This window comes from Maniola hyperantus, chromosome 1 (genome assembly GCF_902806685.2).
Source record: "Maniola hyperantus chromosome 1, iAphHyp1.2, whole genome shotgun sequence".
NCBI classification, from domain to species: Eukaryota; Metazoa; Arthropoda; class Insecta; order Lepidoptera; family Nymphalidae; genus Maniola; species Maniola hyperantus.
This window is the reverse complement of record NC_048536.1, coordinates 9,403,636-9,421,341: the sequence shown is the minus strand read 5'-3', so window position 1 is coordinate 9,421,341 and position 17,706 is coordinate 9,403,636. Positions and strand designations below refer to the sequence as shown.

General features: G+C 37.3%; 1 protein-coding gene and 1 long non-coding RNA gene across 3 annotated transcripts in view; one reads left to right on the top strand and one right to left on the bottom strand.

The window, feature by feature from the left end:
* Positions 1 to 3,745: 3,745 nt before the first annotated feature.
* LOC117986681 (anti-apoptotic protein NR13-like) overlaps positions 3,746 to 17,706 on the bottom strand; it is a 47,060-nt gene continuing 33,099 nt past the window's right edge. The window contains exons 2-7 of one of the 2 annotated variants that reach the window (XM_034973558.2): positions 11,371 to 11,566; positions 10,726 to 10,964; positions 9,446 to 9,730; positions 8,905 to 9,063; positions 7,852 to 8,026; positions 3,746 to 4,125 (exon numbers count right to left, since the gene is read on the bottom strand). In XM_034973558.2, the coding sequence (XP_034829449.1) occupies positions 7,898 to 8,026; positions 8,905 to 9,063; positions 9,446 to 9,730; positions 10,726 to 10,896 (744 nt within the window). In that variant the 5' untranslated portion in view covers positions 10,897 to 10,964; positions 11,371 to 11,566 and the 3' untranslated portion in view covers positions 3,746 to 4,125; positions 7,852 to 7,897. The remainder of the gene's footprint in view (positions 4,126 to 7,851; positions 8,027 to 8,904; positions 9,064 to 9,445; positions 9,731 to 10,725; positions 10,965 to 11,370; positions 11,567 to 17,706) is intronic. The other variant, XM_069501647.1, reaches the window with a different exon arrangement.
* Positions 4,169 to 7,856, top strand: LOC138402984 (uncharacterized). The gene is made up of 3 exons (XR_011237294.1): positions 4,169 to 5,922; positions 6,457 to 6,648; positions 7,196 to 7,856. It is a non-coding gene; the product is annotated as an uncharacterized lncRNA (long non-coding RNA).

Genomic DNA, 17,706 nt, shown 5'->3' with positions numbered 1-17,706 from the left:
CAGACAAGTGTGACCAGATTCAAATAGATAATCCTACTAGTTGCTGGACGCTGGACTACATACAGTGCGACAAGGCTATCTTGGCGAAAATCGGAACTAACGTTGCCATCAAGTGTCTCCTTTGTTCTTGTTTGAATATTCTAAGCCTTTGTTTTCCAACAGCACCCCCCTGTCAATGTCATTCAAGTGCCATTGAGAGCCTACTAGGTGGAATTCTGACGTTGTCATTTTTATAGATCCGTAGGGCGATTGTCTAAAACCTGCATCAATCATTATTACAATCTCAATAATTGTTCTGATTGGCTGAATTTGTGCGACTCTTGTTGCAACAATGCATTGTAGCCAATAGTGAGCGAGCGTCAACCAATCAAAGGTGATTGCGATCGTGACATTGTAGCTGTCAATCTCCCGCAATCGCGCAGCAGTAAGGCGATTGTCTAAAACCTGCATCAATCATTATTACAATCTCAATTGTTCTGATTGGCTGAATTTGTGCGATTCTTGTTGCAATAATACATTGTAGCCAATAGTGAGCGAGCGTTAACCAATCAGAGATGATTGCGATCGTGACAGACAACGAAGTGATCTATAAGGATTTTTTTCCTTTTGATGTACGGAACCCTAAAAATCCGCCAAATCGTTCGAGCTGTTCTTAAGTGATGATTTTCCATACACTTGGCAATTGATTCACATATTTACATAGTTAATAATATGTACAAGATTTAAAGTTATCTTTTTTGTGGGAAAGGTACAGAATATTCTAACTAACCAAGTTTTTAGAATTTTAGAAAATTTGTTATCGAATCATGCTAAACTGCTAATGCATTAATTATATAACTAGTCTACTGATAAAAACTAGGTACCTACCTATGTTTCTAATCTTCGACAAAATATGGACCGTATCCTACTAAAACCGCAAGATCCTGCTAAGTCTTGTTACCCTGAGCACAGCACAGAGCTGGCCAAAACTCACGGGGCCATAGACTAATAACTTTATTCACAGATACTTTATAAGTCTTTATACCGTAGATAGAGAAATAAAGGTAGATGCAGGAACGTTTGCTTTCTCATTCGCACTAAAAAGAGAGCACAGATAAAGTTACTAATGTGATAGACAGAGACGCAGCTAACCTTTTTTTGTCCCTTATCGTGTAACTGGTTTTTTCAAGAATACATGCAACTTCCATACAAGGCATGCAACTTTAGTTGCGAAACAAACTTTGAGAATTCGCAGCGTAATTGTATTTCTCATGAGTTATTTACTTCTTCTTCTTCTTAATTTGCTTTATGGCTTTCAGTAGTGCCACGCCGAGCACAATGCGAGTTATTTACTTGTTTTCTCATAAAAAACGTTTAATACAAATATTGTTGATAGGTTAATACACATATTGACTACTAAACAATGGTAATAATTATTGTCGTGTTATTCATCGTTACGTCGTGCTATCGCTATCTCATACGCGGTTACACAGTACTTAAATCTACCTATTATTCTATCTACGTATGTAAACAAGTCATACTTTTACTCTATGGATCGTAACCTAAGATCATGTCTGAGAATCATGTACCATAGGGCATAGACAAAAAAAACCGGCTAAGTGCGAGTCAGGCTCGCGCAACGAGGGTTCCGTCGTATTTTTTCGACATTTTGTACAATAATTCAAAAACTATGATACATAAAAATAAATAAAAATCTGTTTTAGAATGCACAGGTGAAGACCTTTCATATGATACCCCACTTGATATAGTTATCCTACTTCGAAAATTGAAAATACTAATTAGGTATTAGTTCATGACCACAATTTAATTTTTTTTGTGTGATATAACCACAAATTCACGGTTTTCAGATTTTTCCCCGAATGTCTGCTATAAGACCTATCTTCCTGCCAAATTTCATGATTCTAGGTCAACGGGAAGTACCTACCCTGTAGGTTTCTTGACTGACAGCCAGACAGACAACAAAGTGATCCTATAAGGGTTCCGCTTTTCCTTTTGAGGTACAGGGAACCCTAAAAATATAGAAATAGTAGAAATAGAAAAAAAAACGGGCCGAATTGAGAACCACCTCCTTTTTGGAAGTCGGTTGAAAATAGAAAGACATCGGTGGATGTGCGTACCCCAGAGTACCCAGAGTAAAAACTTCGTCAAGATCGATTCAGCCGTAAAAAGTTTATAACAATGGATCCATAGATTAATTATTGGTCTCGCTCATGAATGGATCATTGAATATATTCACTATCATCATTATCATCATCTCAACGTACACCGGCCTAAGGCCTAATACTGAGTAAGTACGGGTCTCCTCAGAATTTAGGTCATAAATGGCGGCCCGTTGACCGTTAGCAGGGTTGTAGCCTCAGGTTGTAACTAATAGATAATGTTAGTACCTTCAACAGGGATAAATAAAACCAAGTGTATACCATCAAAATATATTACATGTATAAGTACCTACTTAAATAAATTATTTTAATACTTTTGAAAGGTAAAACATAAGAACAATAATTCGCAAACTAACAATTTTTACTTAGATACAATACAACCCTCGGCTTTTTTTTAATTTGTCCGTTCTGAACCACGCGGCGAGTTCTACTGACTAAAAAAGAAAAGGTCTGACTCACTCACTGACTGACTCATCAATGTCTAGCCCAATCGCCTAGAAAACTGAATATTACATTACACATGGATATTCCCTTTATACCTAACTAGCTGATCCCCGCGGCTTCGCCTGCGTGTATTTAATATAGCATATGTCACTCAGGAATAATGTAGCTTTCTATTGGTGAAAGAATTTTCAAAATCGGTTCAGTAGTTCCAGAGATTACCCCCTACCAATAAACTTAACCACATTACCTCTTTATAATATTAATATAGATGAAGACGAGGAATATAGTTGGATTTTTCGAAATTCCCATGGCAGCAAATACACGGACGGTAAGGTAATACTTACTAATAGGTACAAATTGTAGGCTAACGTAGTCTTTGGGGAGGCTCCTTGACACCAGATACCTGAAATCATCCTACTCATTGAAAGGCACCATCGTTCACAGCGGCCATAGTCCATAGAACTCGCCGAAGGCTGCACTATAATACCTACTTACTAATCGAGTTTACACGAATCGATGTGTTTCGCAAACATTTTGTACCTACTTACCTACCTATTTAACTTTCAAGTTTTATTTTACAAAATGCTTATTAATTCCTCGTTATGGTTCCTAATTGTTTACTAAGATTTATTAAGTAGATGGTGGACCGTATGATTTACGAGTACCTCACGGTAATTATTATATTTTAATTAATTCAGACCTTGGTTTCCTCTTGCTTGGCAAATATTAGGTAGGTACCTTATATTTAAAAACAGGTACTTGTAAGAGTAACACCACGTTTACACCAAGGCAAGGTCTAAAACATGTATTTTTACTATAAGCACATTATAGTGAACTATAAGTGGCGCTCTATGGAACGAAACGTTGCGCGTACGCTTGTATTTCTTACCATAGAGCGCCCAGGCATTCTATTTTCACAGCGCAGCGTACGAGTTTCCGCCGGGTGATTCGCTAACTCAGTGTCTAAAGATGAATGATAGCCACCGAACACCGAACACATTTGACACTGGTTGGCTATACATTAATGCTTCACTGATTGGCATTAAAATAATTTTTAGAAAACCTTCAATAGATTACAAACATATTATGTCAAATGAGCTAGGTGGCTATCATTCAGTGAAAGACAATGAGTTGATGGTGATTCGCTAACTCAGTGTTCAACATTGAATGATAGTCACTGAGTGATATTTTAAAAATCTTCAATGGATTTAAATTAAATAAATATCAATTGAGCTCGGTGGCTGTCATTCAGCGTTGAACAATGAGTTAGCGAATCAGCCCACTGCCTGTACGCGTGCCACGCTCGGTGCGTTCGTTATATCAGTCACGGCGTCGTCGTGGTGTATCACGCCCACACATCGAATTTGGACATCGCTCGATTTTTTTTTATTGGAATCGAGCAGGAGCACATACTTAGTTATAAGTAAGTACGATGAAACGCAAGGACCTCTAGGTACCTACATAGGTAAGCTTTAAAATAATAATTGTACTACTTATTTTACAGCACTTAGGTATGGCTAAAGGAGACTGCCCACCAATGGTATCGCTATAGATATAGGTGTACACCGAAATGGTGAAATTAGTAATTCCTGTTTTTAATTTTAAAAAACATTTAAAATGTTACGAAATAAAAAAACAGCCGTATAATTAGAAACTGACCGAAATAAAAGTAGTTGTTTTGTTCATTTTCCTGACATTAGCAAAACATGTAGTGACGCGAATCAAGGAATCGATAAGCTTAGGTCGATTATGATGACGTCTTGCTTCGACTTCCGATTATTACTTTCATGCATCAATCCTTATTACAATCGCAATAATAGTTGTGATTGGCTGAATTTTTGGTATTCTTGTTGCAACAATGCAAATGCATTATAGGCAACAGTAAGCACGCCTCAACCAATCAGAAGTAATTGAGATCGTTACATTGTAGCGGACATTAATTAACAAAATCGAAACAAAATCGAGCCCCTGTCGTTATTACAATAGCAATAGAATTATTACAATAGTTCTGATTGGTTGAATTTATGGTATAGTCCGCGACAGGTTGAGATGGCAATCGGGGTATGAGGTGAGGGGACGCCCCGCACACCCACCCGCATTCGCACGCACCGATTAAACACGGGGGGTGTTAGTGCGTTCCCTTCCCGATTGTCATTTCAACCTGTCGCGTAGGTACTATATTCATATTGCAATGCATTGTAGCAAATAGTGAGCGTCAACAAATAGGTGATTCCGATCGCGACATTGTAGCTGTAATTTCACCGTAATCGAGAGGTTGTCGAATGTCAAATCTAAATGGTGAATCTTCAAAAAAAGATCGATTTTTAGATCGATTCGAATCGAAATCTGAGGAACGGATTAAAAAAAATCGAGGTCTGGAATATTTATTTCGCAAAAATAAATCTTCGATTTTTTCGATACCTATATTTTAATTAAAAATCAAATTAGTTAGTTAGTACCAGTTATGAAAAAATACCTAATAGGGTATACATATTATATTGATATTCTTCCCAACACTTCTCGGTTTCTGGGTATCTGAATTTGATCAACTATAGTCGAATTTTTAATTTTGGACGTTTTTATGAAAAATAAATAGTGCAGGGGGCAAAAAGATATCAATGGTATGAATGACCAACTAACTTGGTAAAGTAGCTACGGGTAACTTTAAAACGTGTCAAACATTGTGAGTCAATAGTTCAATCGAATTAAAGGTAGAACATGCTGTAAATTGTTTAATAACATCAAATAATTACTCAATAAAAAACATATTTATGTACATAAATCATATTCTAAAACCCTTTTTTAAAATAATATTATACCAATGTTACCCATATATATGTACTTATTTTATTTTAGTAGTTATTTACTAGTTTTATATTGCTTCTTTTTTACTCTGTTTGCGTGAACTCAATCTAAAATAAAGAAGCAAAAATCGGAACGTAGATCGATTTTCTTGTCACAAAAATAGATTCTTTGAAAATCGATATCGGATCGATATGACATCCCTAATGTCAAATAAATTGTTTGTTTTTAATTCGTTCTCTGTGGTTGTTCAGCTAAAGCACAGAACACTATTACTGCCACGGAACAGAAAGAACAGTTTTTCTGTTCCGTGATTACTGCTGTTTAATTTTTTGTTTAATCACTATTTAATAATTAGACAAAGTGATCTAGGAATCTACAGACGCCTAGTTAGTTGTAGACATAGATAATACACATTATTATGTTATAGAAAATCCATCAAGTCGGTGTGGTAATTTGTTCCTTCCGGGACTCTCCACTGCGACTTTTGGATCTTGGAATTCACCTGCACCAGTAGGTAAGTAATAAATAAATAATTATTTGGTTTATAAGAGTGTTAGGGCAGAGTGAACTAAAGTGAGGAAACTCTCGGCTTGATTCTGAATCGACGATATGTCAAATAATAGGTTAAGGTTATTCTTTTTAAAAAAAGAAGAAAGAAAGAAAAGAAAGGTGACGTGAAAACGGTAAAATCATGGAAAATAGGGCTACATTAAGAGCTATTTGCGTGATGTCGAAGCCTCGACGTTTTATTAGAAGTAACCAACTGTCGTGAAATGTGGTTAGAACACCTTTTGAGAACATTACGGAGAACTCTCAAGCGTACAGGTTTCCTTACGATGTTTTCCTTCACCGTTAAAGAAAGTGATATTTAATTGCTTAAAACGCACATAACTAACAGTTGAGTTGTGTCTTTGTTTGTGTTGATTGTGTGAGTCGTTGTATCTTATCATTATTCACTTAATTAACTGATTAAAAACAATTAACTGATCAAAGAAGAATTGCAAATGCTTTTGAAATTATCTAATATTGTAAATATATGATTTGACAGATTTGACATGAACATGTCATTTGCATGGAGTGTTTTGGTTCATCACAAAAAGCTCTCCGAGCCGGGCTAGCACCTGCTGCTTTATTTGGACACAGAGTGCGAGTTATGCATGTGGCATATCTCTACGTCCTCGCACAGCCTTCAGACTCTGAGGAAAGAAATATTATTCTGCGTTGGATTTCTGCACACTTGGTATGTATAATAATGAAAAGTACTACTTACCCATTAGACAGCCTATACAGATGAAGTGGCATATGCAGATATGTTACCCGCTTAAATACCTGTATTTTACCAGTCATAGTACCTATACTATGTACATTCAATCTGTACTGTATGAACTATTATCTGTACATGTTGCAATGTTTAACATATAGTTATGTATTCTGTATGTGTTATTTCGATTTGTAACTAGTAATTACTTAATCATCATCATGATCAACCCATCACCGGCTCGCTACAGAGCATGGGTCTCCTTACAGAGTGAGAAGGGCCATAGTCTCCCATGCTGGCCAAGTGGATTGATTGGCATACTTCACACATCTTTCAGGACAGTATAGTGAATGCATGCAGGTTTCCTCACGATGTTTTCCTTCACCTTTAAAGAAAGTGATATTTAATTGCTTAAAACACACATAACTTACACAAGTTAGAGGTGTGTATACCTATCTTATCATCATTCAATTCACTTAATTAACTGATTAAAAGCAATTTTTAACATATAGTTATGTATTCTGTATAGGTGACGCCTCGCTGTGGCATGACGCCGCGTGCATCGCTGCGGGCTTAGGTGTTCCACGTGAGCGCGAGGCCTTCTACACGTCACGGCTAGACGCGGTGCCTATATGTGTGCTACCAATGCCAGAGCGCAGCTAGCGGATACCCATAGTATGCGACAGGTCAAGATGGCAATCGGGGTATGAGGCTGGGGACGCTCCGCACAGCCGCACGTCACCCCGATTGTCATCTTGACCTGTCGCGTTCTATAGAATGCTGCCGCATCGTTGCCGACGTAGGACGAAAGCGTCAAGCTTGTGCCACCTGAGTAGGTACGACAGTAGTGCGACAGGTGGGGTTTGAACCGGCGACCCTTCGGATTTCAGTCCACACCTTTAACTGTTGAGCTATTGAGGCTTCCATAATATAGATTTCTTTAGAAATATATTTAATAAAGCGAAATATTTCAGTAAAACGTAAGTTAGCAGCGAATTAACAGTTTCGAAAATTCTAATTTCGGAGGTCGTTCTTCACCATATTTCTGCGGAATCCGGAGGTTTAGATTTTTTTTAAATGTGTAATTAAATGTAATAAAACTATCCTAAAAATTAAGCTCTATTTTATTAGTGGACAACTTATTTGGTAGCGATACTGAGTCCCATAGTCACTTGGGCAATGGCCTTTCTTAGATTAGGTACTTTTTAAGATCAAAATTGATATCTTCTTGCTACGCCCATGCCCATCGTAATAATAGGAGTATGAGGCAGACTGTTACAAAGAATGAGACCATCACTCGTAACGTTTTCTCAGACCTCTGATCTCGATCACTGACTCGAAGTCGCTCGATGAGGCCATTCTGAAAAATAAAAACATTTTCAATAAAGCTCATAAAGTGACTGTTATTTATTTTATTCTTATTAGGTAGATATATCGCTGTCCAAACTATAAAGTCTACTTATATCGCACATATACAAATAGTAAGTACGCGACGGGGCGGTCTCTCCCCGATTGCCATCTCGACCTGTCGCGTACCTACTATAAGGTAGCTATGATGAAAAATTCCGTCCCTCCGCATGGTAGGTACTTAAATAACCAATTTTGACAAATTTGATACACAGAGAGCTTTAATCCTCGCCCTAAAGGGGTAAAATAGGGGATTGAGTCCATGAAGACGCGGGAATAAGCTAGTTTCTAAATAAACAGTAAAACTTTCAAGCGTCTGGCTGCATTGCACTGTTAGTTTTCTTGTCTGCATTCCACCAGAGATTTCTGGACATTAATATTAAATAATGCCCAAATAAGACGGGACAAGTTATGCTCGTAATTACACATTATACTTATAGCTGGAAATTGTTTTACTCGAGAATCCACTTAAAGGCTTCATCATCATTAGCATTCTAGGTAAGCGTTTGTACCTAATGTAGTATTTCAATAAAAACATTAATTTACAAGATTCTATGTCACAAGAATCAAGTTCGATAACCATTTAACTTTATTCGTCTGCCTAACCTATTAGCTTTATAATTATGGATAAACATAAACATTTTTAACATTAACCTATACTTAACAAAAATATTATGGGTTGTTTGCTATCTCAAGAAATTCACATCACGATCTTCAGTGAACAAATATTACCTAGGTACAACGATAAGAGAGACATAGAAAGAGAAAGTAAGGGAGAGAGAGAGAGAAAGAGAGAGAGAGAACGAGAGAGGGAGAGAGAGAAAACATTACCCATCCACCATTTGCAGCGATCCAGGAACCTGTGTTTTCATGTAGTAGGTCTGCAATTGCAGCTGCAGGTGCCGCTACTAATTCAAGGGGTGGTTCCCCGTCCGCCGATTCGGCAGCTTCCTTGGCTAATGCACCACAAATACAAAATACGGCCGCAATCTGCAAACATTATAAACCAAAGTTTAGGAGTGAAATACAATACACACATCGACACTCGGCCTATAGACTGAGTGCACAGAGTACCTACGGAATATAAGAGTGTCCAGTGTCGTCGTGTAAACTATCCCTTAGTTGAATCAGAGATCGTATGTGGAAAGATCACTGTAGTCCACTGTATGATTACTAATCTCACGACAACTCCAACCAATCATAATGTAGTGGGATTAACAAAAGCTTTCACGACTCTCTGCAGTGGGGATATTAACGCAGAGAGAGCGAGAAAGACAAAGAGAAAGAGAGAGAAGAATAGAGAGAGTGAGGAACAGAGAGGGAGCGAAGAGATAAGTGGGTAAAGAGAGAGGAGAGAGAAAACAAGATGTACCTTAGACCAGGTAACGTTAGCCCTGGTGATGCGTCGTGCCAACGCGAGTGTAAGTTCTGCCAAGGCTGTGTCAGTTCGTAGCATGGCAGACGGGGCTCTTGTGGCCTGTCGAGCAACATGCCTGAAGGCCTCAGGGCGTTTTCTCTCCAAAGCGGCGCACAACGCTCGCAGGGCAGCCAACACGCCAGTTTCCATATTGTTGATAGCTTCCTCTCCGCATTCGGTTTCAAGCATTCTTTGTAAACGTTTCATTACTATTTGCTGAAAGGATGGATGATTAAGATTCTGAAATATATGTCAGAAATCTCGTGTTTAATACATATTACAGATCATACTAATTAGGTACTAAAATTATATAAATGCAAAAGTGTGTTTGTTTGTTGATTTGTTCTACAATCACGCAGAGCAACGGATCGGCGTAATTACCAACTAAATAATATAATAATGGCTGAGTAGTGGTTACGTAAACTTTACGAGTGATTTTGAGGAATACCATTCTATATTTCCGTAGAATTTCATAAAGAAATTTCATCAAATTGATAACCTTCTTCTTAATCTTTGAAGTCGGTTTGTAGCAGTTTCAAAGGCATCTTTAAGTAAATCTTTTATCATACAAATGAGCCTTTTGAGGACAGGCAGAATACCTACTCACACCGAATGATATACGATTACAAATTAACATATTACTAGAAAACGCTATCAGATGTAACTGGGTAAAGGATGGCGTCAGGTAAATTATAATTTCAAATTAGAGCATTGTCATATTGTAAGTGAATCTACGTGTGTTAGTTAATCACTACAATCCATCTATCCTTGTGAGGATTTCAGTAAGTTGTCTATTTAGATTTTAGCCGACTTGTTCTAAACACTAAATTTTAAAATGGTTATTCAAGGGGTGAATCAACAAATTCCTTAGAAGCCGGCAACGCATTGGCGGCTCCTCTGGAGTCTGGTGCTGAAATGCTCATGGGCGGGCGGTAATCATATTTTAACATCAGGTGACCCGCCAGCTCATTTGCTCGCTTATGAAAATAAGACTAGTTATGGATAACTATTGAAATAATAAACACCTAATCTTGCTCATTAGTGACTCAACTGTTATGGTATTTAATAATATTATAAGAAAACTAAAAGAGATAAATTAAGTTAACATTAAAATGTTTTTTAGTTCCAAGACCACGTCTTTGTACTCATATAAATATTAAATGGAGTCGCTTTTTTGACGCTTTAAGAAGTATGAGGTTGTTATGTTAATCTCTCTGAAATTATCTGTGTGTTACCTTTTTGGGGCAGGTTGGTGACCTTCGTATTTGAGTTTTAATATATTGTAGACAGAGAGCGCGGCCCTGTCGAACTATCTGCGGTTTGACGTCAGATGGAGTAGCGAGACACCAGCCAATGGTGGCGGAGAAACGCCTGGACACTGCAGCGGCTGCGGCGCTCGAAACCATGGTGCTGAAGCGACGTTTGGTTCTATCGAAAGGAGATAGGGACCGCGTTGGTGATGCACGGAGTAGATCTGCAGAAAATACACTAAAGTAAGTGTGTAAGAAAATAAATACTACCTACCTTACTGCATTAGTGGGTTAAAATGTATATTGCAAAAATATTATGTAGGTATAACTAGTCAAGTAATTACAACGCAAAGTGCTGGCTTGGTTGGGGGCACTAATATTCATTCATCATCATCATCATCGTCAACCGATAGACATCCACTTCTGGACTTAGGGATGATGTGACTGTAAGGATTCCATTCTAACAATACCCCAGTCCTCATTCATCTAAATCTGATCAGACATTTAGAATTAATGGCGGAATAAAGAAACTCGTAGGTAGGTATAGATACATATTACATACATACATGAACCGTGAAACATTAGGTTAACATACACTTTTTTTCTGGGCAGTAGTGTAAAAAATATAACCTGATGGTGTCGATAGTCCATCCACGGAACCCGGGAGAGCGCTCAAGGGTGTGCTAAGTTTGCGTCGTTGACGCAGCGGCGGCACGAACTCGTCATCTTCTTCTCCATCGGGTGGAATGACATGAATAGCAATGTTGTTGTTCTCTGTTGTCTTCTTGCCACTTGTTTGCCATCGTAAATCTGCTATAGGCCCTATCTGGAAAATAAGAGGAGAGATTAGGTAGTCTAATGACGTAGCCTGTACATCGTACAAGTCAAAATCGCTGCTTCTACAGATTTAAAATTTGGTATATATCGGGTACCAAGTTGCATCCCAGCGTGCTCAAAATATCGATAGCTCAAATTAATCGTATTAACCGTGAAACGCATCCCCTATTAACATGAAGAATATTAGGTATGTCTTTAAACCACGAAAGAAGCCTAAAATCATTCAAAGCATGTAGAATATTTAGACCCTCACTAAGAAATTCTATCCGAAACCGGTACGGGTCAGCTGGTAAGTACCTACCTTACTAACTCTCTTTCTGCGTCGTAACTAGTTAGTCTTGTTGCTGGGGTTCGCGATCCTTTGCATTAATCATATGATTAAGTATGGGGGATTTCCTTGGGATGATAATGCGATGGGCTTTGGGTAAGATCCTTTCGCATGCGACTCGACTTAACAATACAATTTCGACTCACGATTACTATCCCACTAGATGATGCTCGCGATTTTCTCCCCGTGGATTTAGGTTTCTTAAAAATCTCGTGGGAACTTTGATTTTCCTAGATAAAAAGTACCCTTTCTTATTTTGCGTATTGTATTGATTTACAAAAATTTAATGTCTATGATAAAGACTATTGATTAGGACTATATTTTTAATGCTTATGCAATTAATTTGGTGATATTCTTATGTATCTACTATCTACCTACTCGTTAGGCTATAATCATCTAAGGAATACTTTAGGTACCTTAGTAAAAGTAAGTAATTCTGGAGAGTCTATTCCGGAGTTGCCTATTTCGTTTTACGCAAAGACATTTTAGTATATTATAGATACAGTTTTATGCCAAAGTCCTGATGACCTTTCCTTTTTCCTTTCCGAAATAAACATTTGTGGCCTCAGCGTCGCGTCGTGTAGGGTACATTTACGGAATTAGGCCCTCTATTTCCCGTATAAATGTCTTTCGTTCATATAGGGTAGGCCTAACAATCATTATATATCAGCCTAATTATTACCTACTAAAGATACAAACACCTTACAAACCAATGTTAAGATAGCAAAGTTAGATTTTAAAAACATTCAGTATTGCCAGAGTCATCTCTTGGGCAAAAATATCCACCAGTCCCATGAAAAGTCGCTGAAAAATAAGAGGTACACGGTACATCAATTTCTCTTAGGATTCTGGACTGATTTGCATTTTTTTTAATCAATAGAAAAAGTTCGCGAGATGGTCCCATATTTTTTTTGGATCTAACTCCTAATTGCCACCTAAGTTATGGAGATCCCAGTCGAGATACCTATTGTTTTCTATCACCAAGATTCAGTGCTTATCTCGATTGATTATGGGTTTAAAAAAAATATTAATTAGTAGGTACCTACCTAATCGGAGTGTTAAATATTTTTTTGAGACTCTGTAATGTAAAATATTTACAACTAACTGCAACATTTGCATTGCCACTGAAATACAAAATACTTAGGCCTGCTGAAACGAACATTTCAATGTCCAGCAAACTAATTGCCTGTTATCTACTTACTTTTCACTCAGATGACTCATATTATGTACATAAGGCATAAACCGCCTAATCTTAGATGTACCTAATTACTCATGGAGGAACTGGCATACTTTAAAATTTTCCTTGCTGATATTGTTTGAGGGGTGACCAACTTATTGAAATCCATTACTCTAATGTAACAAAGAACCTAAATATCATAGTTTATTTTATTAATTACGAAGTAGGGGCGATTTTTGGCAAATCTAGTGGGATTCCGCTACAATGTGACATAATATTGAAAAGTTAGGGGTGCGCTAAATTTTCGTGGACAAAAAATTTTCAAAAAAAAAAAAACCGACTTCAATAACCACCAACACTAAAAAGTAAAAAATAATTTAATTTATTACCCAATATATTATGTATACAAGAGTTATTGTAGTTCTATAGTAATATTTTTTGGAGCCGGTGCCAGTTAGCCGCACGAACCGTCTATCTACTCTTAATAGTGTTTTGCGACTCCACATTGGCACCGACTCCAAAAAATATTACTATAGAACTACAATAACTCTTGTATACATAATATATTGGGTAATAAATTAAATTATTTTTTACTTTTTAGTGTTGGTGGTTATTGAAGTCGGTTTTTATTTTATTTAAAAAAAAAAATTATTTCACAATTTTTAGTGGCCCCAGCACTAAAATATAATATGCCTGGATAAAAACCTACTGTTTACTAAGCTGTTACACTGATCACGAGCATTTTACTCTTATCTATTGAGGAGTTCTGTTCTTCATCTCCGAAGATATTTATCAGATCTTCACCAAAGTAAAATAGGACCACCTCTCAAGTACGACCTACCAAAACAAAATGAATCATTAAAATCGGTTCATATTTGGCAAAGAAATCGCGTAACAAACATACAATAAGACATACATTCGAATTGAGAACCTCCTCCTTTTTTCAAGTTGGTTAAAAATATGCTATGCCCTGTGGCTATGCCTGATTTAAACCCTACTGTTTACAAAGCTATTACACTGATCGCGAGCAATTTACTTTTATTAATTGAGGATTTCCGTTCTCCATCTCCGAAGATATTCATCAGATCTTTACCAAATTAAAATGGGACCACCTCTGAAGTATGTCCTACAGAACAAAAAAAGAATTAATAAAATCGGTTCATAATTGACGGAGTAATCGCGTAACAAACATAAAAAAAAATGAATTGAGAAAATCCTCCTTTTTTTGAAGTCGGTTGAAAAGAGTGACTACCTGTACTAGGCAGGCGCCATCACCTACTATTTGGTGTGATTACCGTCAAGCGCATGCTTATTTAACATAGATAAAAGAATTATTTACTTATCTGTGCTATTTACCCATATACAAAAACTTCATAATATGAATCTAATAGTGTTTTACCTTGAATACCGGCAGCTAGGTCCTAACAATTTTCATAATACGTTTATAATAAGTTGATAACTAAGTACATAGTTGCATAAAATGATATTGTAATAGATCAATTTAAATTGCAAAATAAGATATAATAATAATTATACCTCCATTATAACTGGATAAGTACTTTTGTGTTAGATAACTAAAACAGTCTTATGATGACAGGACAGCCCTAAGGGCTAAGGCAACTTGTAAGTAGATAGTAGGTAGACAACAGGCTATAAGAAGTAGATAAATATTTGTGGCTGAAGTGAACGTCTTCGTATTAGATCGACTTCGTATGAGACGGCTACTCGAACTTGTAAAGAGTTGCGATTGCTTCTGGAACTTTGTCAAAGTACACACGGAAACTTTTGATCAAGTCCTACATTTTGATCAAAAGTCACAATGTTGAGTTTCACGAATTTGAACTCTTGCAATAGGTAGGTACCTATTAGTTTTCAATTCGATATAAAATTGGAAAGTACCTAAATGAAAACTATCAACTTTATATATTATATGTAGGAATTGTTGGAAAATGAATGTATCCATTCTTATTTTGAACGCATTCTTGCCATAGACAAGCTTAATACAAATGACATTTGACTTTTGGTTTGGACTCTCTCTTGTCTCTGGCCGCCATTCGATTTACACGTAGTTTTTTGTATTCCTCATTGTTAAATAATTAATTAACTAATTACAATGTGATTCTTATATTAAATTAGTGGCTCGACTGCTTTAAAGCATTTCTGTTTTTCTTTCTTCCAAAATCACGCGTCACACTACGCATATCTGCCCTCTGCTGAACAGGTTATGGGCCCAGGCTGTAATTTGGAAGAGGATAAAATGGCGTCCAACCATTCCAGCTCTAGCAACATAATTTCAATTGAAAAACTAGAAGGTATTTCCAATTGGGTAAACTGGAAGTTTGCCATCAAAATGTTACTCACTCTTGACGGATTGTGGAACTGTGTCGAGGGCACTGACCCCGACTTAGCACGCGATGGTCGCGCGCTTGCTCGCATCTGTTTAACGATTCAACCTAACCTATATCAGCTCGTTCGAGATGTTACGACCGCGAAAGATGCCTGGAAAAGATTGTCAGACACCTTCGAAGACAAAGGTTTGTACAGAAGAGTACTTCTACTGCGACAATTAAATCGTGTAGAATATAGCAATTTTTCAAATATGTCTGATTACATTGAAGGCGTCATGAAGCTAGTCGCACAGTTATCCGATATTGAGAAAGTCATTGACGATGAAGAGATAGCTGAGATATTATTGTCGGGTCTGCCTGAGGACTTCAATGTTCTTGTTTCAAGTCTTGAGACTGCGAGCTTGACGAAGTCACTCTCAAGTGAAGTTGTTCGCACTCGCTTACTTCAAGAGGATCATAGGCGTAATAATAATTGCAATACTGAGAACTTAGCTTATGAAACCAACAATAGAAAGAGAACTAACAAGCTTGTTTGTACTTACTGCAAAAAGACTAATCACACAGCTAGTCGATGTTTCAAGAAAAAACGTGATGATGTGAAGAAAAAGGAAGAAGATCAACATACATTGTATGCAGCTGCGTACTCCACTTCCCATCTAAACGAGTTCATCATTGACAGCGGAGCCACTGCTCATATGTGTGCTCACTCAACATTGGTCGAGGATGCAGTGAACAAGAAGTGTACCATTTCAGTGGCCAATGGGCAAGAATTACATAGTGAAATGGTTGGTAGGACTACTCTTTCTAGTAATGTTTCTCTTAGTAATGTTTTATTTGTGCCTGATCTTTCAAATAATTTAATATCCGTCAGTGAGATTACTAGTAAGGGTTATGTTGTAGTTTTCCATAAGAATTGTTGTATCGTATATAGTGATTGTAAAATCACAGGCAACCAGGTTTTAACTGCTAATAAAACTAATGGGTTATATAAATTTAAGTTGCAAGATCGGTCCGACCCTATAGTAGGTCATTCTATGTCCCTTCAGTCTAGGCAGGGAACCATGAGTGCCAATGCTGCAGCTTGTGTGTCCATGAGTGTGACACACAGCGTTTAGGTCACCTGAATTTTAAAGGTATGTACATACTTGGTGGTGGGAATCAGTGTGTTGGTGTTGTTTTTCAGTGTGAAGATAACGTACCAGGCAGCGGCGTCTCCTGGCTTACTGGGAAGATGCTTAAGTCATCGTTTCCTACGTCAAGTGCTGGACGTGCTGCTAATCCACTAGATCTGATCCACAGTGATGTATGTGGCCCGATTCAAGTGAGCAGTTGGGGAGGAGCCTGCTACTTGCTGACTTTTACCGATGACTGTATCAAGAAAACCTTTGGATATGGTATGAAGAATAAATCTGAAGTAAGTGCAAACCCGTGCCCGGCAAACCCGTGCCGCCAAGCGATTTAGCGTTCCGGTACGATGCCGTGTAGAAACCAAAGGGGTATGGGTTTAATAAAAACTGCCATACCCCTTCCAGGTTAGCCCGCTATCATCTTAGACTGCATCATCACTTACCACCAGGTGAGATTGCAGTCAAGGGCTAACTTGTATCTGAATAAAAAAAAAAAAAAAAAAAAGTGCCCATTTTATTAATTTTAAAAATGTAGTTGATGAACAAACTGGTTTGTAAATTAAAGTTTTACGTACTGACAATCTTAGTATGGAATGTTGTAATAATAATTTATCCAATTACCTTTAGGAAGGCATTATTCACAAGACCCCGTGCCTTATTGCCCTCATCAAAATGGTTTTTTTTTGTGAAAGCTATGGCCTTTTTTACAGGATTCGTGTCTGTGTGAATGTTATTGGGACAAAGCTGTTAGGATGGCTATTTATTTAAACAATATGTCTCCGATGAGTGCACTATCAGATAGAATACCTGAATCTGAGTGGACCGGATCTGTATTGATCTTCGTCACCTCTGTGTTTTTGGCTGTATAGCTTATTTACTTGTACCTGACGAAAAACGGCGCAAGCTTTATGCTAAGGCGAAGGAGTATGTATTTGTAGGATATTGTGAAACATGCAAGGGCTATCGTCTGGTCGACCCGCTAGATCCTAAAAAGGTTATTTATTGTAGAAATGTTGTTTTTCTTGAGGATAAATTATATGCAAAGGATGCCAATATGCTGAAAGCTTATAGCAGAAGAGCCAATCTTAATATTTTGTCTATTTTATCAATAATGACAATTTTATGAATAATGATAACATTACATAATAT